The sequence below is a fragment of the Chenopodium quinoa genome, unplaced genomic scaffold, assembly GCF_001683475.1.
Source record: "Chenopodium quinoa cultivar QQ74 unplaced genomic scaffold, ASM168347v1, whole genome shotgun sequence".
Lineage (NCBI taxonomy): Eukaryota > Viridiplantae > Streptophyta > Magnoliopsida > Caryophyllales > Amaranthaceae > Chenopodium > Chenopodium quinoa.
The window spans coordinates 3,672,929-3,699,905 of record NW_018744996.1 but is presented as its reverse complement, the minus strand read 5'-3'; the positions used below and the strand labels follow the sequence as shown (position 1 = coordinate 3,699,905).

The 26,977-nt window shown below is 33.4% G+C and overlaps 1 protein-coding gene across 1 annotated transcript; it reads right to left on the bottom strand.

Annotated features, from left to right (window-relative positions):
• Positions 1-3,182: 3,182 nt before the first annotated feature.
• On the bottom strand, positions 3,183-4,779 carry LOC110707131 (protein GAST1-like). The gene is made up of 4 exons (XM_021885141.1): positions 4,569-4,779; positions 4,153-4,224; positions 3,907-3,940; positions 3,183-3,549 (listed from the first exon to the last, which is right to left on the bottom strand). Exons 1-4 carry the CDS (start codon positions 4,638-4,640, stop codon positions 3,368-3,370), a joined length of 360 nt encoding a protein of 119 aa, XP_021740833.1. The 5' UTR covers positions 4,641-4,779; the 3' UTR covers positions 3,183-3,367.
• Between the last annotated feature and the right edge of the window lie 22,198 nt (positions 4,780-26,977).

Genomic DNA, 26,977 nt, shown 5'->3' with positions numbered 1-26,977 from the left:
TGATTTCTTCGTGCCAACTTTCGAGCCTACCGTTGTTGATTCATCTCCTAAAGTGATGTCGTCGTCCTTGAACAACTCCAACCATCGAATCTACGATGATGATTCAAGTGAATTGTCTAAGAATAAGGATATCAAATTCAATAACAAGAAGTTTGCTAAGCTTTCCACGGATTCACCTCAACGGTCCATTACACCTGTGACTAAGAAAGATTAGATTTTTTGCAGGTTTTTATTTTTAATGGCTGTTTTTAATCTCGTAATGATTGGAGTTTATATTATGAGTATGTATTAGCTATTAATCAAGAGGCTTTAAAAAAGATAATATTGAACAAACCTTTAATAATCAAGGTTATTGTTGCATTAATACATCTAACTTAGTATAATTATGATTTAATATGGCATAGTTTAAATGTATGATATGATAATAATAAAAAAAAAAGAGGAAAAATAGGAACTTGATTTGTACTTGTAAGTTAATTTGTTGCAATTTTTGTACAAATCAATGAGTGGATTTGCAATGAAATATACAAGTATTTACTATAAAGAAATTTTTCTAGATTGTGGTGTTTTATTAATTTCTGTCCAATTACACAATTTTAATGTTCGTTGATGATTCAATTTTGATTAGATCATTCTACTACCCTTTGTATGGTTCACGTTGAACAGTGAAAATTCTAATGTAGTCTTATGACTTTTTACTACCACAATTTTTTTTTAAAATGGACGGCTGAGATTGTTTGTTTTTTAATTTATCTTTAATTAGTAATTTTAATTTAAAAATATTTTTTAATTATTATATATATATATATTTTATTTTCATAATTTTGAAAATATTAAAAAATCATTTCTAGAAGATAAAAATGATTTAAAATAATTAAAAAATTATTTTTAATTAAAATTACTAATTAAAAATAAATAATCTCAACCGTCCATTTTAAAAAATTGTGGTAGTCAAAATTTATAAGACTACATTAGAGATAAACTTTAAAAAATTAAAAGATATAATAAAGTGATCAGAGTTCTGTTAATCTGTTATTGTTTTTCTTTATAAACTTTTAACATTTTGTTCGTGATTTATTAGGGAATTATAAAAAAAAAAAAAAAATGCTTTGATTTTGAAAATTACAAAATTTCAATTTAACAAAGAAAAGGCTCAATTTTTTTTTTTTTTTTTTTAATTCTTCTTTACAAAATAATTGTATGTCAAGGGTTTCGACTTTCCAGTGCCATTAACTTATTCGAATGTTCCAAACAACTTATGGGTATACGGCTAATACCTTGTTACGATCTAGGCTATTATACAAAACAATTGTTAGTTATCACATCAATTTAATGGACACATACATATATATTCAGAAAGATCTTTACGTACTAAATCAAGTCATTTATGTGCAACTTCTTTTTTAATTTGTTCTTAGGTAAACCTAGAGATATGTATACCTACCCATGTTTCTTAATTTGCTCATCTTATTAGTTTAACTCATTTGGAGATCAAAAAGACCCTTAAAGTGTGCGCGGAAATAATGTACTATAAAAGTGTTGTCAATTATAGATATAAAAGCCTTTCTTTTCCTCTATATTGTATACTCCATTTATATTCCTCATCTGTAGTCCCTTAAAAGATTAATTTATGTAATTCCAAGTTCCAATTTTTCAAACTTGTACTATAAAAACAAAGCCGCCATCCTAGACCACTTCTTTGGAATTTCGAATAATAAAAAAAATGCAAGTAATATATGGATATGCTAGCTCATTCTATATTATAAGAAGAAATTAAACTTTCACACATTTTTTTTTTTTTGTTAATTTAATTTTTTTAATGGTATAAACTAGTCAAAATTATGCGAATTTTATGCTTGTGGCTTTTAAATAGAGACGAATCATTCGCTTTTGAATTGTTCACATGTTTTTGTAGACTAATTTTTTTTCTGGATGTGGTTGCCTCCAACTTGCAACTACTCTCGGGCCCAAAAACAGCCAAGCCCAGCCCAATCCATATCCTAAACAAGCTTGTTTCTGGAAATAGAGTAATGGCTAAACCCAAGGCATCAACCATTTGGGATCCATACCACCCATTAACACCAAGCTAGTAGGCTAGGACTCCATATTATGGATCCAGCAACCGGGGAAAGATGTCACACATGCTTGCAACACGACATGTAAGTGTCACACATTGATAAGATATGGTGATTTACGTACAATTGTGTTGTACATGTCTATGTGTGCTTTTATGCATATTTGATACTCTCAGCTTCGTATGATATGTAGGTAAACCATAAGACCATAATCCAATGAGGGAAAAAAAAAGAAAAAAAGAAGTACAAGATTAAATGGCATCAGAATATGCAAAGGCCGAAAGATCATAGGTTTGTCAATATGGGTCCAGTGTGTTTAGACTATATCCTGATTAATTAGTAATGAACTGAGGACTGATAATGTCTTAAATAAAGTTTACCTTAATTATTAATTGAAGCCAGCCTATTGAAATAAAGATATACTGTATGTCTTTCATACTTTGTATATTTTTTAATAGTAATGCTGATTATTCTTTGCCAAATAAACACAAGTAACTGATAGAGTATATAAACTAATTCTATACGTACTTCAATCATCAACATAGATGTTTTGTTTGAATTGGTCCTCTAACATGATATTAAGAGCTAATGTGATATAAAGATTACGGGTTCAAATTTCATCCATTTTTCCTTTCAAATGGAATATTAAGCGCTAGGTATATGCTCAACATCAAATTTTTTTTGTAATGGCTAGTTTATCTCTTCATTCGGTTTATTTTGAGAAATTTTTTCTGTCATTCTAGCCTGAATTTTCATTTATTACTTTGTTAAAATGGCTGATAATAGTATATGGTCCTATACCAATTTTTTGCTGAGTCATTATAATAAAAATTTACATAAAATATGGTCCTATACCGACATTATTTGCGAGAGCAATGAAACTAAACCATGTTTTCACATGATATCCATATCAAAGATCAAATGACATCCATATGTTGCACCAGATCAGATTATAATATATTATATTATCAATAACAATATTTTGGTATTACAAAAGAGAAATCGGAAAATACAGAGAGATAATACGGAAAAACGTATCACAACGGTAAATACACAAAAGTTATAAGAATCATACCATTTTAAAAACCAAATGACATGATTGACATCTATATTATACCACATTACATTATATTGTATTATATTATATATTATTACTAACAATAAGTATTTTTGGTATTACAAAATAGAAATTGAGAAAGACAGGGAGAAATAACACGAAAGAACGTATTAAAATGGTAAGTACGTACACAAAAGTTGTAAGATTTGTAATAAGAATTAAAAATAGTTAAAGATTAAGGGCATTTGGGACCACCCCTCTTGGTCTTCCAATTGTTGTAGCAAGGGCAAGATTGCTTGTTGCCGTAAGTACCAGTAGGAACACACAAACACTTTGCACAACATTTGTTACAGAAAAACAAACATGGCTTCTTGTATTGCGTATTTGAACACCTATATGAGCATCTCGGTCCACATTCTGTTCCAAGCAACAAACAACAAATTATGAGTTATCACTACTCTATCTGCGGAATTCAATGACAAAATTTTGCGTTTTTTATAAGCAATATTGTGCGTGCTAATTTTAGACCATGTTCAATTCGACCCACTTTAAAAAATAATATTGATCAAGAATTACTTTTTGTGACTAGTGAATTAGTAGAAGTTAGTAATCGATGAAAAGTTTTGGTAAGAATTATAATAATGTCGGTATGGTCATTAAAAATCAAGCGAATTGAATAGGCTGGGTGAAGATTTTAATTAATTAATCACAAGTCAAGCAAAATGCATGCACGAAACATATGGACATATGGTTGAGCTTAGTGAATAGACGTACCTTGAGGCTGGAGGCTTCCTGGGGTGTAGCCATACTGAAATTTCATTAAAATTCGTAAGTTTAAATCCCGTATAAGTCAATCCAACTATATATATATACATATAATGTGGTTTTTTCGATACATGAAAATTAAATATTTACAGCATTTTATATACAAAGTAAAATAAATTTTTTCCATTACTACTTTTTATTCAGTATAGCTCAATAATTCAATCAATAAATAAAAAACACAGAATGTTGTCTTACCGAAGGCAGATTGTTTGTACTATTTGAGGATTGTGGGCTTGGACTTGGAGCAACTTCATGAGTATGGGTTGGCTGCATCAATAACATGACCAATGAGTTCACTACCACTTACAAGCTTACAAAAATTTGTGACAAATTAATTTTCAAATAATTTATTTCAGTTTTTAGATGGAAATAAATTATTACTTGAGTGACAATAAGTTTAAAGGAAAAAGATTTTGCGATTATTTATCAATGCGTACGATTTAATTTCACTAGGACAATGAAACACTCAACATTATTCTTACCACGACACTAAACTTAGATAAAGTGACAAGGCGACAATGTGTTTCCATATACTCTGTACTAGTTTAATATTCCGTAGTCCGTACTAATCAATTGATGATGAGATTGAAGAGAAGTATATTGGCACTTACATGATTTTCTGCTGGAGAAAAGTGGAGGAACATAACAAAGATGAAAATGGTACACAAAAGCTTCATTGCCATTGCTTCTTTTTTTTTCCCCCAACACAAATAAATATGTTTATCTCTAAAAAATTTAAGTAGGAAAAAAAGATAGAGCAAAAATAAGAGAGAAAAGTTAAGGTGATAAATGAAAATGAGAGTGATAGAGTTTGGAGGTTACTAACGATTTTTGGAGGGTATTTATAGGCAGTTGTGACCGGTATTTTTACTATTTTAAAAATCTTTTTATTTTTTTGGATTTGAAAAAAAAAATTCAATAGAAAAAAGTTTAATTAGTTGAAATATGGGACCAAAATAACCTTATACAAAGTGGACAAATTACACTTATGGCAGAGTGTTGAAAAGGAAAGAACGAATATTGTCCACTCCTAATCAAGCAAATTATCACTTCAGCAACAAATATAACCAACACAAATTCTTCAAAAAGACGGGTGTACATTAATTTTTTGCAAAACGGGTTAAGTTATCCTAAAAGTATTTAAAGTTACCTTATATATTACAAAAGTTATTATTTTTCTAATAATAAATATTATCTTATAAAAAAACATACAATGTATTAGATTAATCATATCAACCTTTATAATATGTAATCATGAATCTATAATAAATTACACATTAAAATAAAATTCAAACTAACAACAAATTAAAAGTTATCCTTTACGGGGTTAAAGTTACCATAAATATAGTTAAAATTACCCTCAAAATGACCGTTTTACAATAAAATTAACGTATACCCGCCTTACACAAGATTTATTGTATAACGAAAACGCTTAATTTGAAAATTCAATCTGCATCCGATAAATTCCAATTTCTTATTACATTGGTTGGAAGTTCGGTTAAAATATCAAAAAAAATTAATTTTTTTTAAACAAGAGAAACATTTGATATTCTCTTTTTTATATAAATTACAATTTTCAACTTTGAAAATTTATGGGCTTAATAAGATGTTTTTATATTCTTCTTCATTTCCTAACAAGAATATTGAGATAAATAAATTACATTCACCAACCTTGTTATTAGCATCAGTGTGTAACATTTCCCATAGTTGATGAAAGTGAAATTAAACAATATGCAATGATCGATTATAAAATCAATTTAGTAATTTGTACTAAGATTAGCAACAATTAATTAATAATAGTGCAACAAATAAACTAAGTTACTTTGAAGAGCAAACAATCTAATTAACCACTCGATTGTCAACTATGGCATATGGTCAAGGAGCTAAATCGGTACAAAGTATATAAAATTTAAAGAGGTTTGTCGGTAGACACTTAGTTATACTAGTTGTCTATATGTACTAATTTTGGTAAGCATATGAGTATATTCAACAATTGCCGTGCACATTAATACAAAGTTGTCATTTATCTTTTAATAAGTTCGGATTTTAGTCCGTTCAAAAAAAAAAAAAAAAAAAAGTTTGGATTTTAGTAGAATTTCATACATTGATCTCCTTTATATATCAATACTAATCTAATGAATTTTATTTTATTAAAAAAAATCTAATTATTTTATCAATAAACCTAACAACATGGGTTTGGAGAAGAAGGATCACATGCAATATATAATAACAAGTAGGGTTCACATCCCTCAATCAAAGGGATCACATGAGATGTAATTCAAGGAAATTACCAATGACATAATTCACATGCAATTTGTCTTAGCTTAGACAAGATTCATCATGCAATTTCATCCTATATATAAATATAATTAAATATAACTAAATATAAAAAATATATATAATTCAATGTACGAATCTAACTATTTTTTGCCCTTTCTAGACGTACACAGCACCATACATAACATTTTGCCAACTTTTTAATTGGTTCTATCTACTTTATATTTTAATTACTTCCAAATCTATGTCATCCTTCGTTGTCAAAAATATTGAAGAAATAGTGTATGGATTTATGAGTCTCAATTATGAATTTCAATCGGATCGAAAATTGTATATACTCCCAAGTCCTTTCTTCACGGGTGACACAGAAAATCCATGTTACTTTGCACATAAGCTTCAAGATGTGGTAGATTTAATATTAAAATAAGCAAAAAATTTAGCCACTTGGCCCACAAATAATATGAATGGGGATGTACGTAAATGCATTATACTTCATATATTCTTACTAATCATTAGTGTGATACTCTTTTTGTTTCATAATGTGAACATTAATAAGTGCACAAAATGTGAGGTAATGGAAAAAAGGAAAAGAGAAAGGCAAAGTTACAAAATTGACTACTTCATATTCCCTTCGTCTTTATTTTTTACTCCATTTATTTTTTACCCCGTTTCCGTTTTAGACTGTCCCTTTAATTCTGCCCTATTGTATTTTTGAACATATGGGACTATACGTTTACATTTACTCTCACAATCACCCCATTAACCCCAATACTTTTCTCTCTCATCATTTTTTCCAACCAAAAGTTAATAAAGTAACCTTTTTCTATGAGGTAAAAAATAAGAGGCAGAGAGAGTATATAATTGTAGACATTCAACAAAACAAGTACTATTAAAAAGTGAAGTACTACCATTTCGGGTAAAAGTGGTGTATATGTTGTAGTATTGTGAAACTTGTAGAAAAGGTAAGCCTTACAATAATGAAGCAATGTTAAAGCAACGTAGAACGGTATAGAGTATACTCTGTATAATTTTAATAGCCTTAGGTAAATATTTCTCATTTGTTTTCATACACTCCTTATTTAAAATATTCATTATTACATAAATTTTTACAGATACAGGGTTAAAATGTAAGTCTAAATTAATAGGAAATGAAAATAAATAACTTAGAAAAGGTTACAAGATGTCAAGATACATATACAATTTCGTATCAATACTTATTCTTACTTATATACTATCCTCCATTTTTTTTCCTTGCTCATTTATTGATCTATTCATTATTAATTCGCTATTGACCAGCTTTAATCCAACCCATTTTTTTCTAATAAAATGTGATCATTTTTTAACCCGATTTGCTCAAATATTGAACATTGACATGTTTATTGTTAACAAAGAACGGACAATAGATACGAAATTACGGAGTAAAAGTTAAAAAATTAGCATGCCGGCATGCATGGGAAATGGGATGGACAAGAATCAAGATAAGTATTACCTAGGCTTAGCAGCAACTAATCTGAAATACGAGTACTGTGACATGTAACATCCAAATAAGGCTTTTCAACTTGTTGTGCATGTGAGCTAGGATGTGCGTATCGTAAATTACATTAATGGCTTTATTACATGCATGTGCTTTCAATATATACATGACATATTGCACATCATTAAGCCTCGTCTATGGTCCACTATTCCAACATTTTAGCAACGCAATTCACTTTTTTTTTTTTTTTTTTTTTTTTTTACGGTAAGATACGGGAGGTCCCCTCATCCTATCACAAGAGGGGGGGGGGGAGTGGGGGGAGATGAAGGGACTAACCATCCCTCCATCTCCTATGTCCTCATTGACTTTTTGTTTAATGGATCTAGTCTATACGCATAAATTTCATTTTAGTAAATAAAGTATAAAAAAAAAATTATATTTTTAAATTACGAAGTACTTCCTTAATGCGAAGTAATAAGGGTTCTTATACTACACTATTTTTACGTATATATATAATAGTTTTCGGGTGTTCATTTATCGTCTGTCAATCTGAGAGTCTGAGACCAACGACAAATATGTTAAATGTGTTATTATCTTAGCTATGTGTAATTGAGAATAACAATACAACTAGTTAATATAAGAGTGTTGATGTAATTACATGTCAAGTTATATGAAAATATATGATTTATGTCATATTGTAATGTGAACCATATCAATTAGTCTCGTGTATCAAACTAATAAGGAGTAAGGAGAACAACATAGAATACATGCATGCAGTGTTAATCACAAGATTAAGAAAAAGCTGTGGTTGAAATTACATGCAATCTATCTATTATCCCGTGACACCTACATGCACTTTGGAGCTATTGCTTCTTTATTTGGTTTTATTTGCTAAGATTTTGTATGTATCTCTTCTTGTGAGTTGTGAGAATGCGTGAGAAAAATCATGAAAAAAGAAGATTTGTCAATAAATTTTCAACTACAATTTTTGCACCAGATAATCGTTGAGGTTAGAAAAATCTAATGTATGTTAGTCCATTAGATTGTTTTCGATCGAGTTGGGTAAAGATATAATCTAAGTCCGATTTCAAAACCTTTTTAAGTTACACCGATTATTAGTTAGCTTGTTGGAGTTATATTCTTTGGGTTACGTGTTCGAGACTCAAAATTTAATCAAGTATAGTTTTTCCAAAAAATTGTGCTCAAGCTTTCACAACCCTTAATACCCAAGGATCGAGTAAGTTAATTTTACAAAATCAAATTAGCAATACATACTTGTTCTACATTTTTTTACAAGATTTATTTTCACTTCTAATATTAGCAAGGTACGTGCTAACATGCTGTAATCACATCTTACTATCTTAGGTAACACTTTCTTCTAAAAATACAACACAATTAACTATTCCCTTTAATTTAGGTTTTATTTAAACTAATGAGTCTGTGAGTGACTTGATTGGGTGATGCGCCTAGTATTTGTAAAATTTATTTAGTGAAGAAAAATTGAAGTCATGAGGAAGAAGTGATGTCATTCACAAACTTTGAAAAAATTAGCTTAAATTGATATAAAATCCTATTTGTAATGCTATCTTGTTAAGTCGTCATTATTTTTAAAGGTCACATGTCTTTGTATTAAACTCTACAAATTCCAAAATGACTAACAAAACGACACGAATTAAATTGTATGGAGTACACACCATATGATAAAAAATGTTGCCAAATCTACTAATTAGCAAGTTAGCATGCTAATTAACTATGTCGTACAAGATCGGCAATTTGGCAACTTGATTAAGTAGTTTTGTTCAGGTAGCTCACAATATGTCCTTTTATCTAAACATGCATATCATATCGATTTCACTACTTCTATTCATGTGCTGCCTTTTATTATGTCTCTGTCTATAATCTATATCCTACTTTATACGAGTATGAATTTCACCACTAAATCAACATCTACGAAAGATAATTATAATGAAAACGACCAAAGGCCACAAAGTTTTCATTACTCGAGTAAGCAAAAATCGAAATTTCACCACCATATCAGCTTGAAAAAAAAAAAATCATTGAAGACTCCACCTTGATGGGCTGTATGCTTTTTGTATATGTATGATGGAAGTGAAACCCATTGCAATATTATGTGCAGGTTATATTTTTCAAAGTCCAACAAGGATAAGTTTATATGCGTGGACTATGCTATATGGCTATTTGTGAAAAGCCCAATTCGTGTGACAAGTTATTGTTGTGGGCTAGACGGAATTATGGACTGATCTTATTTATTCTTATTGTGATAATTATTCTGCTTATTTATCTCTAACAAATTTATCTTGTGTTATGGATATTTATCTTATGTTAATTATCTGATTATATCTTTTGATAAGATTAAATATCTCTTAACAAATTCTGTTTTGCAGAGATAGAGATAATAATAACAATATTCTGTTTTATCAGAATATTTGTTTCAAGGGATAAATTTCATATTTAAACTTAATTTTGTGCTAACCGATTTCCTTGAAGTTTAAATATCTGTTTTTGCAGAAATCTCTTGAAGATAGGCTGAATATTTTTGTTGCAAGTTGAACGTTGAATTTGAAGCCCAAGAATAAAGCAAGACCTATTCAAGTAAATGTTGAAGGTTCATCAGCTTTTCAAACTCACAAATCAAAAATTCAAGCCTCCTCTCAATTCTATAAATAGCGTACAACACTTCATATCAACAAGTATTATCAAGCTTCACGTTATTCAAGAGTTATTAAAATACTTTCTCTCTAGAGTTGTATTACCTTATTGAGTGATTAATTTGAGAGAAAAGAAAAAGTGTATCTAAGAGCAAAAAAGAATATATTAAAAGTGAGATATACGTAGAGTAATATTATAATACTCAAAGTATTTTAGGTAGTCTTTTTATTTCTGGGAATTGAGTTGCTAAGGTGTAGCTGGTGGTTGCGGAAAGAAGATGGGAGATCTTCTAGGCGCTTTAGGACTCTAAAGGAAGAAATAAAAAGATTTAAAATCCTACGGGTTGGACAACCCTAGGCGGAGACGTAGGCACATTTGCCGAACGTCGTAAAAATATCTGTGTCTCTCGTCTCATTTTATTTGCTTTACTTTATTTCTGTTTTTAATTCGTAATCCATATTCTGCCTAAGTTTCAAAGTTTGTTTTTAAGCCTTGAAGTAAATCTCAAAGCCTTGACTCTGATAAGCAAATCAGTTTATTTCGCCTTGAAACTGATTTCAACACCTTGAGATTTACAGTTTTTGCGAAAAATTCCCATACTCTATTCAACCCCCTCCCCCCCTTCTAGAGTATACTTGTTATTATTCCATCACCCTATTGATCCTTCAATCATAATGAAAACGACCAAAGGCTACGAAAGTTTTGTTAATTGACTAAGCAAAAATCGGTGAAAAATACATCGTGAACATAATTAAGATGAACATCCTTCCAAGGTGGATTTAAATTCCACCGTACTCTAACAAATTAAGTGAATGGATAGATTAAAGTTAAGTTAATTAACGGTACGTATTAATTAACACAGAATTAGAAGGTGTGATACATGAGATTAAATGAACAATCATCGTACATAATCACAACGAACATATCTATATTGTAATGAGATGGGTACATTTCATGGTAAGCCATTTGGGTGTTTGATGTATGAATTGTTGCATTCGTGGAGGAAAAACACGAATGAGCACGCATCTATGATTATTCGCTTGATTGTAGTCTAGGGAATTTAATTTGGATGCTGTTACCTCCGTACTCTGAAAGATGGGAGTAAAAGTTTCGCTCCTAATTCTTCTAGGATTGCATATGAGGATGAGCCGAGGTTGATGTTGTCAAAGAACTTGGAATGACATTTGGAATGAAGAAAATTAAGCTTGTCTTGGTTAGGATTCTCAGTACATGAATATAGATGCTAAGGCCGGAAATTGAAGGATGAATTTAACTGGTTTCTGCCTGATCTGAATATGGGCTCGCTGATTTCAATTACAAAAGTTTTATGCGGCTTCATGGGTATAGCTAATTTCTGGATCTGCCCCTGGCCCTATTAGAGTCGTTCATTATGGCTACGGGTGTGAACGAGCCTGCACGTTGTTATTTTAAAGGCATTGTGACGAATACGAACTCTATATATATAAATCATAATCCTACTTCTGTGTATAAGTATGATCTAGAGCATGTAACTGCTAGCATTAGTGTCAACTTGCAGCACAGTTTAGTAACAAACTTCCTGCAGAAAAGGAAAGATTTCCTGTAGCTAGCAGGGCAACTAATAACTCAGAACATAATCCGATCCAGTCTGAACTTTCTCATAAACTCGAGCTAGCAGTATTCATTCACATCATTTTAAACCTATTATCCTATACCACCAGTGAAACAATATCGATATTATTAGAAACATAAAGAGAACAGATGTGGAGATTTTAACAAACAAAGTGGTAATCCCAGTCTAAATTATTTGTTCAGTTAGGAAAAACAAATTCTTTGACTACGAAAAGAGCAGTTTGATCATTGCAATTTAGAGGAGTTAGGGTGATGTCTGTAATAACAAATCCAGCTCGTGCAATGATCTGATATGCTGAGTTGATTGTAATATTTATTACCAGGGTCGTAGGGGAGATCATAACACTGTTTTTTTTGGCCTAAATATGTCTTTAGTTTCTTCAAGGCGTATATTTGGTTAAGGTTATAATGATCAACCTACTAACTTCTCTTATTAAGCGACCACATTATGATAGAAACATACATATAGATCTTCAGGGCTGAAGGGGAAATGTTGATACGTTTGCCATCAGAATGTGAGACAGTACCACTCAAGACTCCTATATATGTGTGTCAAGTAAGAGATTCTAATATTTCATCTTTTTCCAAATGATGAGCACACAAGCTAGCCAACAAGTGCAAAACTATCACCTTTGAAGCCGTAGGGAGAGAGGTATCTGCGTTGTATAGACATGGTTTATTGACTTTGCCAAATGGCCAACCTATTATGTAGAAACATATAGAAAGTATTTGAGGTTTATGACACGGGTACTTGAGGTGAGGTAAAGTGGAGCTCAACATGTTTATTTTTCTCAACATTATTGTTCAATTGAGAATCATCAGGAGGTTCTGTTTTGACAGTATGCTCACCCTTTGTGTTTTCTTCTTGCACATTGTCAAAGAAATCGCGTAAATTTCCTTAGTATCCCACGCAGCAAACTTCAGTACGTTGGATTTCAAACGGCACAAAAGTTACTGTAATTTCAGAACATCCTTCACTAAATTTTCTTGTACTCTAACCAAGTATGCCATGTACACAACACAAATACTATACATTAGATTGCCAGAGGAAAATTACTAAAGAAATTCCATGAGCTGAAAGTAGATAAACCAATAAGATTTATCAGTAGGTTTTCATCTAGCCCCGAAGATAGCGACTTGACAGATTTCAGATTAACCGTGCTCATAATGAATGCAAAAACATTACAGTGCATACTTGTAGTTAATACAAGTAAAAGTTCGCTGACTTCAACAAAAACTTTCTTAAACAAGCCCATTTGAAAAGGAAAAGAACAATACCAGATTCTTTGTATAAATCATAAATGGAAATCCTTATTATAATTAGCCTTGGGGTTTTTGTAATCTGGGGAGCATATCTAAAGACTACCTGCAATTCTGATTTTCAATCTATTATCGCTTCAACTCCTTCAAGAAACTACATTTATTTCTTTCTTCCTTTTGCTATTTTGGATTGTGTTCTTTTTCCTTTTCTAAACCAAGAAAAACAAGATCCAATCTGGGAAGGGAGCCAAAAATAAAAGAAGTAGAAATGAAGTAAGATTTTTTGGTTTTTTCGACGCAATTACATTCAAGAGAATATGTAAGAAAATATATGCATAACATAGGTAGAATTACCGCTTTCCCTTGGTTAGGGTGATCAGTTGACAGGTGACAAGATGCAGGAGTGTCATTGTTTGGGACTCGTCTGCTGGTTGCTTCTATGTTTGACTGGCATAAGGGGGAGAAAAAGAAATTAAACAAGCAGAAGTAAATCAAAATATATATACAGGAGGATACAATATTAAGCAGTTGATGTGAATTTTACTGTTTTAAAATACAAGGAGCCTATCTAAAGATTACCTGCAGTTCTGGTTTTCAGTCTTGCAGTCTATTATTAGTATCGCTTCAAGATACATGTCCCTCTCCTTTTTTTATTTATTTTTTTTTTCTTCTTCTTCTTCTCTTCTGTTTTTTTAAGCAAGTACATTGAAGAGAAATATGTAATGTATGCATAAGACAAGACTTACCATTTGGTTAGGGTGATCAGTTGAGGATGCAGGAGTGTCACTATTTGGGACTTGTCTTATGTTTGACTGGCATAAGAGGGAGAAAAAGAAATTAAGCAAGCAGTACGTAATGAAGTTATATAGAAGAGAATACTCTCTCTATTCCTTTTTGTTTGCACCATATGACTCATAAAGCTCTCACGAAAAGTGGGCCCATGGTGCAAATAAAAGGGACAGAGGGAGTAAAATTCTAATGTGAAAGGCAAAGGCAACCGATTAGATTTGTGTTACACAAAATGAGGTAACAAAACCTGTATAAGGTTGGATTTCAAACGATTAATTGTTAATCTTGTACCTCCTCCACCAATCAAATCCTCGTCCAGTAGAGGAAACCTTGCATTATTCGTGAAGTAACTATTGAATACCCAACTCACGCCCGCTCGATTGGGCGGCACTTTCTTGGATTCGCGCAGAAAACAACATTGATAAGGTTCTGACGTGATCTGTATAGTAAATGATTGACAATTGAAGAAATTAGCTAGAATAGAAAAATTTGGAAATTTAAGAAATAAGAAAGTAAAAGAGCCAACAATTTGGAAGGTGGAAAAATACTTCAAATGAAGATTATAAAAACCCACCCAAAGCAACGGGAATAGTTGTATTGATTCAACGAGTGATCTCTCACTAAATTTCCTGAATATAGCAGCCTTTGAGCATTGTCATATGAAGATAAGTGATGGTGTGATTGCATCATATGTGGTCTTCATGGAATGCTTGTTAAAATCCCCAGAAGATGTAGGCCACCTTCATCGCCGTGGAATCATTCTTGGAGAAGGCGCTCAAGCTGTTGACATGTTCAAGAGCGTATGTAAAGAAATGCTCGTGAATGTACATGATGGTTACTATGCAGATCTATCTAAAGAAGTGAACGCGTACTACAACCAGAGAAGAAATAGATGGCGAGCAAGCTTGCTTCAAACGTATTTTCGCAATCCTTGGTCTGTCATCCCGGACTACCTGCAGTTCTCGACAAAATTACATGCATATCTGTCTTCAATTTGTTTTGTTGTTTTGGATAGTAATTTTCTTTCTTCCTTGATTCAAACCAAGATTCAATTAATTCAAGTTCACATAGTACATATCTCAACCACAACTAAGGAATTCATAAAAGTAATCTTCTTAATGACTATATTAACAACAACAATATTACAGGGAGCATGCATGACATTATTCTTTGAAGATTCTTCATTTCTTTTATGTTAACCTCATTTATCAATGATTTGCACTGATCTCTTAAACATTTATTCTCAATTAACAAGCATCCTTTCTATGCATAAACATTTATTCTCCATCTTATGCAGTTTGTTTGTGAGATCTCTTTGCCACTCTGTTACTTCTGTGTCCACCCAATTGTATGTGGATCATAGAATTTGCATGCTTGATATTTACATCCTGGATTCTCCAAAGTCCATGAATTTTGTTGACAAACCACGTACCCACACTTACATATTTCCCCCCCAAAATTGATTGGTACCTCGAAAAAAAAAATTAATTACACATAGTAATCAACTATATAAACGTCTATTCTGCAATCATAATTTAGTCCATCACAAGGTGAAATTGACAAAATTAGAATATATTTTCCTAATACTTTCACCGTAAGTAAATCCCAAATTAATTTCAAAGCCTTAATTTCATTTTAAAGCCCCAAATTAAGCTGCCAAATCATTAAAAAATAAATAATATTTTTCATGAATTTCATTTCAGGATTAAAGCATGATGTTTGAAACCCTAATTTGATTGTGATTTTGCTTCCAATTGTCAAAAAATCCCTAGTTTAGTCATGTGTTTAATGTCCTTTATTTACTTGATTCCACATAAGTAGGCTTGATAATTAATTTTGGAAATCATATATAAATCGAAAGAATTTGAAGGGAATATCTTTCCTCTTGTTAATTGAATTATATGTTGGGGGTAGAACCGTAGAATAACTATATTACGTTGATTATATTTATGGTGAACGGTGATGTTTGATTAATTTTTTTTAATTGAATTCTCTCCCTATTTAGATTAATTGCGTTATTTAGTGTAGAGAGAATTACTAGTCTTTTACCCGAGCAACGCTCGAATATTTACTGAAAAAATATTTTTATAAATTACTCTAATTTTGTATTTGTTTATAGGTTTTGTATACACATATTACTTAATTATTTATTTATTTATTTTTTTGAAGAAATATATTACTTAATTATTTCAAAATACATTATTATTAAAAGTAATTTTTTTTTATAATATAAGAGATATTGTGGGAAATTTTTCTTTATTTTTATCAATGAAAGAAGATTAAGATAACCAAATTAATTTTTTTTTTTAAAAAAATAACAAAATTATCTCTTATATTGTAACAAACTTTTTTAAAAGATAACCGAAAAAAAATAAGTTTGGGCAGGAAAATTTTTACTGAGAGGGTGACACGCGTATTAGCTTGAGTTAAATAATGAATTAATCAATTGTCTTTTGGAATTTGACCCCTAATTGTCCGGTTATATAATATGAGGAATAATTAAATTATTTTGGAAAATTCTCCTTAGTAACATCCAACTTTTTCATTGGTGAAATTTTTTTATGATTATTATTATTATCATTGGTAAATTGTATTATTATATTAAGTTACTTATAACATTAACGATCATTTTTTATTAATTTTTTTTAACTATAGTTAGAGGCTTTTGTTAACTTTTTGTAATAATTAGGTTATCATAAAAATAATTAAAAAAAACCCCAACCCCCACCCCGGCCACCACTTCCCTTGCCAGCACCCAACCCTCCCCCACCCACTCAGTGACCAGCCTACCCCTTCCCCTGGCCAACACCCAACCTCCCCCACCCGCGTAAGCGACCCCTATCCCCCCTCTCCTATGTACCTTTCCCCCCGCCCCTCCCCATTTCCCTACCCCAAACCACCCCAAAAACAGCCCCCCTCCCCCCCCAAAACCTAAGCTCCACCCAAAAAACTAACCACCCAAAAATTCGTAGGTATTCTCCACCGTTCTTTTTAGTTGACATCTTTTGATTTTGTGCACTATTATAGCTTATTTTGACTTGATTTTGTAACGTAGTGTTAAGGTAAACATAGTTATATGAGGTCTTGTCATACTCCCTCTGTTTCAAATTATCTAACATTGCACACATGTCAATGCACTAGTTTGACTTTATTTTTATTTAATAAAATATTAATAATTTATTTTTAAAAAAATTATATAATGAAACTTTATATTAATACCTATCTAATAACATATTTTATGATAAAACCTGTTTTTATTATAGGAAAAATTCATGGGAATAATCCCACCTTTGGATTATTTTTTAATAATCCGACCTTTACTCCCCATTCTTTTTTAATGGTCCCGGATGACCAATAACCGGTTGAAGAGGTAATATTTTTTTTGTTTAAAATACACGTGTCATTACATAATTGGTCAAAAAAAATTAAAGAACCCAAACCAAATTCAGCCACCAGTCCACCACCATCCCCACCAGCCCACCACCGCCCCTCCTTCGACAGACCAACACCTCTGCCACTAAACAATCCCCACCAGCCCGACAGCCACTCCCTAGCCCAGCCCCGACATCCACCACTTCCCCCTACACCAACGCCGAAACCAGGGTCATTCTCAAGTCAGCCAAAATGTGCCTTCTACTCAGTCAAGCCAGGTATGATGTATGGTAGTAGCAGCTCAACTCATGATACCTTATTTTGTCAACAATGCCAAGCTTTAATTCAACTAGGGAGGCATGTAATTTAGTGAACAATTTCTATGTTTTTGTGAACAAGTGGCTTAGGTTTTGCATAAACAATGATATCAGTGCATTATGTATCTCACACAAAATAGTCTAATTTCAATTGCAATTCACAATAGCCAGCAAAAATTATTAAATAACAACTTTTATTCATCAATCATTCATAACAACTCCACATTACAACTTTATTTCAAGCACATAATTACCGACATTAGCCTACTATGTCAGTCACATAATGACCAACATAAACCTACTATTTCAAGCACATAACCAATATCCCAAACAACACCCATGACAGCACCAAAGCCAAAGAAAAATTTCGCTCATTCCTTGCACTCTTCATCAACTTAATTCTCATTTGAGTAACCTCAGCCTTAAGTTCTTGAACATCTTCTTCCAAGTTCTTCTTTATCAGCTGCACCCTCTTCACCTTCTGCATCTCTAACTCAGCAATGGTGGTTTCTTTTTACAACAATTGAAACCGTAAATCGTCAACTTCATCTCTCACACCACCAATCCACTTGAAAAACCCACAATCTGTATCCAGTAATTCAAACCATAATTTGTTAGATAAACCCTAATTGAATTCCTAAATTTATTATTCAAAAATTCAAAGCCAAACCATAACATATCCCTAATTCAATTAACAAGACATATCCCAAATTGACCTAATTAAGGAAGCAATTAATTTCTTACAGGCCATAATGGACAGCCATGGAACTTCTACCCTATATTTGGACCATTTTTCACAGATTGCACAATCACATATCTTCCACAATTACATTTAATCCTCCCAACTGAGCCCCCCCCCCCGGATGAAGAAGAAGACCCTGATGTTGCAAGCTGATGCTTTGCCCTCTCCATTAGCAAAAGATCGAATTTTTAGTGATAATTTTTCTGGAAAAATTGAAAGCCGGGAAAAGTTGTTGCTTTTTATAACAATAATTTCAAAAAAGAAATAAATAAATAAAAACCTAAATAAACTCCAACGGTAAGTGCCACGTCAACCCAATACTGGGTACAACAGGTAACTTTATTTGTTTGGTTTATTTTAGGAGAAAAAATGAAACTTGAGTTTAATTTGTGAATATTTATAGGTTGGTCTATTTTGGGAGAACCGGAAAAAGGTTGATTTGTTTATGTTAAAATTTTCAAAGAAATATACTACCTCTGTTTATTTTTATGTGCAACTTTTGCCATTTTAGTCCGTTCACTATTATGTGCAACTTTCTATTTTCTTTCTATTGTTAGTAAACAAAAACCCTGAAAATTACAAATTTACCCTTACTTAAAAATTTAGATTTTCTTAATGCTACCCTTATCTTATTTTAATCACAACAACTTTTTTGTCTAATCTAAAATCATTAACCTAATTGTACCTTCTCCAAGACTACCCCTGCTCACTGACCAAACCCCCTACCCTTCCCCATCACTATCACCCACCTCACCACTGCAACCACCATTCTCTCTCTCTTCCTTCTCCAAGACTACCCCTACTCACTGACTAAAACCCCCTACCCTTCCCCATCACTATCACCCACCTCACCACTGCAACCTCCACCACAAATACAACACCTTCACCACCGGCTAACCCTTGTTTATCCTCTACGGCGACGACCAATCCCCTCAAACCATTTTTCATCACCAAATTCAACCACCACATAAATGTCGTCAACAAAAATCACCGGCTAACGACGGCGAGACCAACTATCATCACGTCAAAACTACTACTACAATATGCCGTCGTAATTTTATCACCTTCTTGAATACCCTTGAGCATATTTTTCACCGAATTAGATACCCACACTCCACCAACCACCAACCACAAAAACTGGGTTTCTTGAACGACCCTTTTTCGAATGGTAACGCCTGCAAGTTTGTTCACGACGCCGGCGGTGGTGGGTTCTCGGATACCGGTGATGATTCCGGCCCAATTGTTGCTCCCTATGACCACTGGCTTTCTCTCTTTCATCTTTGATTTTGATTTTCTGGGTTTTGATTTTAATTTTCTGGGTTAGAGGTAGGTTTGGGTGGTGGGGTGGTCTAGGTTAGGGTTGGGTCTTGGTGGCGTAGGTGGTAGGGTGGTCTGGGTTAGATGTGGGTCTAGGTGGTGGGGTAGTCTGGGTTAGATGTGGGTCTAGGTGGTCTGGGTTAGATATGGGTTTTTTGGTTAGGGAGGGGGCTGCCGGAAAAAAGAAGGAAAGACGTGAGGGTGGTGGTGGTTTCGTGGGGTTGGTTGTGGTGGTGGTTTTGTGGGGGTGGTAGTGGTGGTGGTGAAGCCGACAGTGGTGGTGGTGAAGGCGGCGGCGGTGGTGGTTGGTCTTGGTGGTGGCAATGGGTGGTTTGATTAATTATCCAAACATTCTCTCTCCACCTTAATTACATACTCCTATAATATATTAATCACCATTATACTTTCTTAATCTTTGCCCTTCAATCTTTTTCCTCGTGAACCGTTTTATGTGCCAAAGTTGCACATAAAAATAAACGGAGGTAGTAGTACGATTAATAGTTTAATGAAAAGTAATGAATGTGAGAGGAAAGAAATCAAAGGAAAAATTGCTTTAAATAATACCACCTTTTACTCGTCCGCTAAAAACAAGTCCTCCTTTTGATTATCTCTAAATAATACCACCTTTAGTGCTACTCCGCTTTAATCAGGTAAAAAAACTGGAAACCTAGAACTAATAAGTCAGCAAGTTACAAAAATACGAAGACCTTTATTTCCCTCCCAAATTGCACAGCTGGCAACTATTTACTCCAACTACCTTACTGCTCTAACAGTCTAACTTTTCCGCCATTATTGAAGCTCACCTAAACTTGTACCAATTACAGAGTGAAGAAGGAAAATCGGAAAGAAATCAGAAGCCCTAGAATTGCATCGGAAATCGCCCTGAAGTTGGTTAATTGCGTCGGAATTCGCCTAAAGTTGCTTGATTTAAGGTACAAACTCACCACTTTTGTTATTCTTTATTCATTGTTTCTGGGTTTTATGGACTGCTTCGGTTATGCATGTTTTATGTTTGGGGGAATTAAATGTGTGAAAATAAATTGTGTTTGATTATGTTTGTTTTATCATAATTTGGTTTTGTTGAAGGTGTTTGATTTCTTGTAATTGGATAGCTAAATTTAGGTTTTATTTGGGGTTTTTGTTGATGCAATTTATTACTGATCTGTGTGTGATGATATTGTTGGTTAATGTGCTTAATTTTAGGTGACAATGAGCAACAAAAGGTTATTTGAGAATGTGAGTTTGAGGTATTGGCATGGGGGCAGTTTCACAATTGTTGGTAATGGGGAGTTAGTGTACATGGGTGGTAAAGGAAGGATATTTTAGGTTTCTCCTGATGAATTGATAACACGATATTATACACGATTTATATGCGATATTTGGTCATGTTTTATTGTGTTTTCTTCGTTCTCCTGATCGTTTTGAGTTATTATTCTTCCTATTTCGTTATTGCTCTTCTCAGTTTGTTTGTTTTTGTTTTTGTAGGAATAGGGCTCGATTTGCTTGGAAGTTGTTTTGATCGCGAGATATTTCTTCATATGGAGCGTTTCTAGCATCCAAGGAGCGTCATGGCAGCTTACTCCACAACTTGGTTGTGGCGTGCAACCTTTGGCCACAACCTAGTTGTGGGCGTCTATCATTGAAGCAAAGCAAAGTCGAAACAGCCCCCTCCACAACCTGGTTGTGGCGTGTTACCTTAGGCCACAACCTGGTTGTGGGCTTCTATCACCGGGCAAGGGAGAAGCGAAGGCAGCCCCTTCCACAACCCGGTTGTGGCGATTTCCTCCGTGCCACAACCTACCTGTGGCAGCTCGTTTTGGTGGCGTTTGGGAGTCCTATTAGGATAGAAATACCTAGTTTTATGCTAGGATATAAATAGGTTTTAGATTATCTTTTATCGACAACCTTTTACATACATTAAAAATTAGAGTTTTGGGTATTACGTTCTTCTACATTATTTTCCTAGGGTTTTTGTTTTCAAGATTCAAGATTTCATAATTAATTCCAAGTATTGATTTCTTCTCTCAATTCTTTTATTTTATTATCGTTATTATGTTTTCTATTATTCATTATTGTGTTTATTTAATCAATATGTGTGAGTAGTTTAATAATCTAGGGTTAGGTTGAACCCTAATATGAATGAATGCATTGTTTGATCTAAATCTCCAATTTAATCAATTTATAATTCCACTTTATTAGGGTTGGATTTATTATCAATGATTAACTAGAAATAGTATTATTGAATTGTGATTAGGTTTACAATGAAATTTGATTCTTAATCGACTTTAGAACCCTAATTAAAAGTAAGAAACTTTATGCATGAAAATAGCTAATTGTTCTTGCTAGGATGTATGGATGTCGTTCTTAATGTCTTTAATATGTATGATTCCATGAAAATAGGTATGATTACAAATTAGGGAAGCTATTAGTAGATCGAAAGAAACTCTTAGTATTTGTTATTATAGGGAACATCCATCCTGTGGAATAATATTCGTTGATTCGATTGTGGGTAAAGGATTATTTCAATGCATTGATTTATATTGGTGGGGATTCCTAATTCTAGGTGTTTTTAGCTTATATTAATCTTTGTGTTAATTTTATTCCTTGATATTCGGTAGTTAGTAGTTAATACTCTTCATCATTGAATTTGTTACTTGCTTAGTAATTATTTGAGTCTATTTAATTAGGTGAACCTTAGTCTCTTGGGATTCGATCCTTACTTGCCCGTCTACATAGTAGTGGTCTCGTTAGGTTTATTTTTGTTAGGTACACGACACGCCTATCAAAATTTGGCGCCGTTGCCGGGGACTAACGGTTTCTTTCTGATTATTTGTGATTCGTTTTTTCTAAGCTTCATTCATTGCTTCGGCTATTGTTTCTTGTGATTTTGATATTCTTCTTTTAGTTTCCTGTTCCATTGGAGTTAGTTATGATCTTGATTGGTTATTGCTCCTGATTTTGCTGAAAAATCAATCTGTTTAACCGAAATTACATCAATTTCGAATGGCTCGTTCTACCACAACTAGGAGTAAGAAATCTTCTGGAGTATCACGACCCGTACCAGTCTCTAAGACCCCTACAACTAAGATAAAATCAACCGTGTACTAAAGGAAAGGTGTCTTCGACCAAGACTACGGAGAAAGTGGTGATTGACTACTATGACATTAAGTTTCGTGATGAAGAGCACAAGGCAAAATATGCAAGATTGTTTGAGAGATGAGTGACCGCAACTCGAATTTGTGATATAGATGCCTTAAAAACTCTAAATATTGAAGATGATGTTCTGTAGCTATTCTCAAATGTTGGGTGGGGTAACTTTCTCATGCATAAATATCCAACATGTAAAAGGGTCACATTGGAGTTTTTAAGCTCCTTGAAGGCAGTCACTTACACGGAACCAGGTTGTGGTGAAGGGTCTATTAGTTTTCAATTGTACAATGAAGAGCATACTTGGACTTTAACGAGGTTTAATGAGGTGATTAGGTTACCCCCTGGTGGCCTAAGACAAACTCCCCCACGTTGGTCTGCAGATCTTGTTTGGCAGTTGTTAACTGGTGAGAGTACCTATGATTCGAAGATGAGCCCAGCAAATCATATTCGCCATCCAGCACTTAGATATGTCCAAAGGTTATTAGTTAACACTATTTTCGGTCGTCAAGAGGGGAGCAAGGCTCGAAAGGATGAATTATTCATGATATGTCAAATGCTTCATGCTCAACCCATTGACACAGGTGCATTCCTCATAAAACAGATGAAATAGTTAGCAACCACCACTACCAAAAAGGGAGCTATTGTTCTTGGCGGTCTCATAACTCCTATTGCTCTTCATTTAGGACTCAAGGAGCGTCTTTTGAAGGAAGAATCCATCGAGGGAACCGATTGCATAGACATTCCTGCATGTTCGTTAATGGGTTGGATTCGCAAGAAAGATGGCACCACTCTTTGGTGTATCCAGAATGATGAAGACGAATTACCCTCTAGAGAAGCGTTATCTCTACGTGATAAGACTAATTGGTCATTTAATGGTGTTCATCCTCGAACTCGGACTCAAATTCTTCCTAAGCTAGTGCTTGCACCATATGTCTCCAATGGTGCTAGTTCATCCTCTACACCGATAGAGAAGGCTCTCGCAGATCTCCATACTTCGATTGATAAGATCAATAATGAGCAAAGAGAGATTAAAGAGCAATTGGTGTTAATATCCAATTTTCTTGGTACTTTGAGCACTTGGATTCAATCAGGAGGATCTCAAAACCTTCCTCGTTTCCCTCCTCAATGAAGCTCCATGAGTATTTTTTCTTTCCCCTATTTTATTCATGTCATATTATTGCATTGTGGACATTGCAATTTTCAAGTGTGGGGGAGGGATATCACTTTTTGTAAATATTAGGTGTGTTTTATTATGTTAGTCTAGAGTGTTTTGTCTTAGTGTCACCTTGATTTTCCATTCCAATATGCTTCTCAAGTAATTTTCGAAAAAAATAATATCTTACACAAACTTTTCAATAATTTAGCGTAAATCCTTTTTTATGACAATGGTTTGTGGCCAGGATGGTCTCCTCGCTCTACTTATGTGAATAGCTTGTGTACCTGGTGAGATATTTGAGCCAATTTTTGACTGAATACGTTCCAATCCAGTCGCATTCTTTTCACGTGTGATTAGTTGTCCTTTGTGTAATTTGAGTCTTGGATTTGCTTTTGACTATCTGAGACTTAATGGTGCATTGTGTGAAAAAATCATTGAATTTCCCTCGTAGATATATAGAGCCTCAACATCTTAGGTTCATAAAATTTTGTTTTATTTTACATTCACTCGTAGGATGAGCCACTTTGAGCCATATTTACCCTTTTTTGATACCTTACGGTTAAAGCCATAGAGCCTTTTTGTAATTTTATTTTGAAGGAGAGTTACATGTATTTTTAAGCCCCGATGAGTTGTGTGAAAATAGAGAGTTGAGTGCCCAAAAAAAAAAAAAAAAAAAGAGACAATGAATTCAATTTCATATTTGTATTTCAATTTCAAAAAGAAACTCCCAAAGTCATTCAATATTTATCCTTAGTGAGAGTTCAAGAAAGGAATAAAAAATGAGAGTCTCTTTACAAAATTCTTCTCTCAAAAAAAAAATGAAAAAATGAAAAAAAAAATGAAAAAAAAGAAAAAAGTGAAGAAAAAAGTGTGAAAAAAGGGACAAGTTTGTATGAAGTTCGGAGGAAATAAGGTTGGTTTGAACCCATCAATTGATTGTGTAGCGGGATTAGGATTTTCTCTAAATTTTAAGCACCACATTCCCAAATGACATCATCCAACCCTATAATCAACCAAGCTTACCTTTTTCTAAGGAATTTATGATTTTCGCACATGCATCGGTACCTTATTATAAGTGGAGAAAGTCAATTTGCAAGTCTAAAGAGGATGATTATATGAAGTTGATAAGTGCTTTTATGCATAGGATGAGTGATCTCTTATATCAACCCATAAACACATGAGTGCTTCTTTTATTTTGTCTTTGCACAGCTAAAAAGAGAAGCTATTGACATATGATTGAGTTGGTTAGGGGAGATGTGTGGTAAGATTGGTTGGTCATTAAAAAGGTGCTATACGTTATTGTTTCATCCATATTATTGATTTGTGATAAACGATCTTCCTATTTTTGTTTTTCAAATTAATCACTTGATTGAGCAATTTGGTTTGGAACTTTAATTCATGATTTGGCTTTGTAGGTACGCCTTCTGAAAACCTTCACGAGACCATACTCGTCCTCTAGGGTAGCCTAGGGGTTTAAAGGGCTTGATGCACATGCTAAGTGCATTCGTGATTCCTACGACAGTGAGTATTAGGATTTATTGCTTTCTAGGTTAGATTTAGTTTGTTTACTCGAGGACGAGCAAAGGTTAAGTGTGGGGGAATTTGATAACACGATATTATACACGATTTATATGCGATATTTGGTCATGTTTTATTGTGTTTTCTTCGTTCTCCTGATCGTTTTGAGTTATTATTCTTCCTATTTCGATATTGCTCTTCTCGGTTTGTTTGTTTTTGTTTTTGTAGTAATAGGGCTCGATTTGCTTGGAAGTTGTTTTGATCGCAAGATATTTCTTCATATGGAGCGTTTCTAGCATCCAAGGAGCGTCATGGCAGCTTACTCCACAACTTGGTTGTGGCGTGCAACCTTTGGCCACAAACTAGTTGTGGGCGTCTATCATTGAAGCAAAGCAAAGTCGAAACAACCCCTTCCACAACCTGGTAGTGGCGTGTTACCTTAGGCCACAACTTGGTTGTGGGCGTATGTGATACGGAAACGGATATGGGTTAAGGTTTTTGGGTGAGGGGTTATGTGTTTAGGCTAGGTGTTTCTGTGGGAACAGGGTAAGGAAAGAGCAAAGTTCCTGACAACGAGAAACTCGAGGGTTGATTAGCAAGGAACGCTCGCAATACTAATCAAGGATAAGTATGGTTAGAGTTGAACACTCACTCTACTAACCATAAACAAGCTAATCCCGAACACTCCGGATTAAACTCACAAACTCGAATCCACGAGTTCAAGCTAAACTTGAATCCACAAGCTTAAAATAAGAAAAATACTCAAAAGTAAATTTCAAATGTAAAAATTTTCATTCATAAAAGTCTGCTCTATTATAAGCTAGATAAGACTTCCTTTTATAGGCTAAGGAAGTAACTAGTTACATTAATTATCTACTTAACTAAAGTAATTAAAAAGGAACTTAAAAGTCACCAACAAAAGGAAACTCAAAAGTCACCACAATGAGCAGCCCCTCATTGTAACAGTTCCATGCAAACCGTCACACATTGAAGACTAATAACTGTTGTTGTTCCTCCAGGAATTCCTTAACAAGTTCCTTAAGGAACTCGCGGTAGCTGCGCCCAACTTCTCCCTTGTAACGGTTGACATTTTATTACAGCAATTTAATGCTAAGCTATTTACTACTATAAGCTGAAAATAAAACAACTATTTAACTAAGGAATACAAGGCAAATTACTAAGCAATTACACTTAAAAATAACACCCAACAAGAGAGTAACTCTCCCATTAAGAACCATCATAATATGCGTGTAACCCCCCTTAGCTTCAATGCCTTGTCTTTTGCCTTCAAATCTTGCTTGTGGACTGATTAGGAATAGGAGAATATTCCTGCTCTATGTTAAGCTCATACGGACAAGAATCCAAGG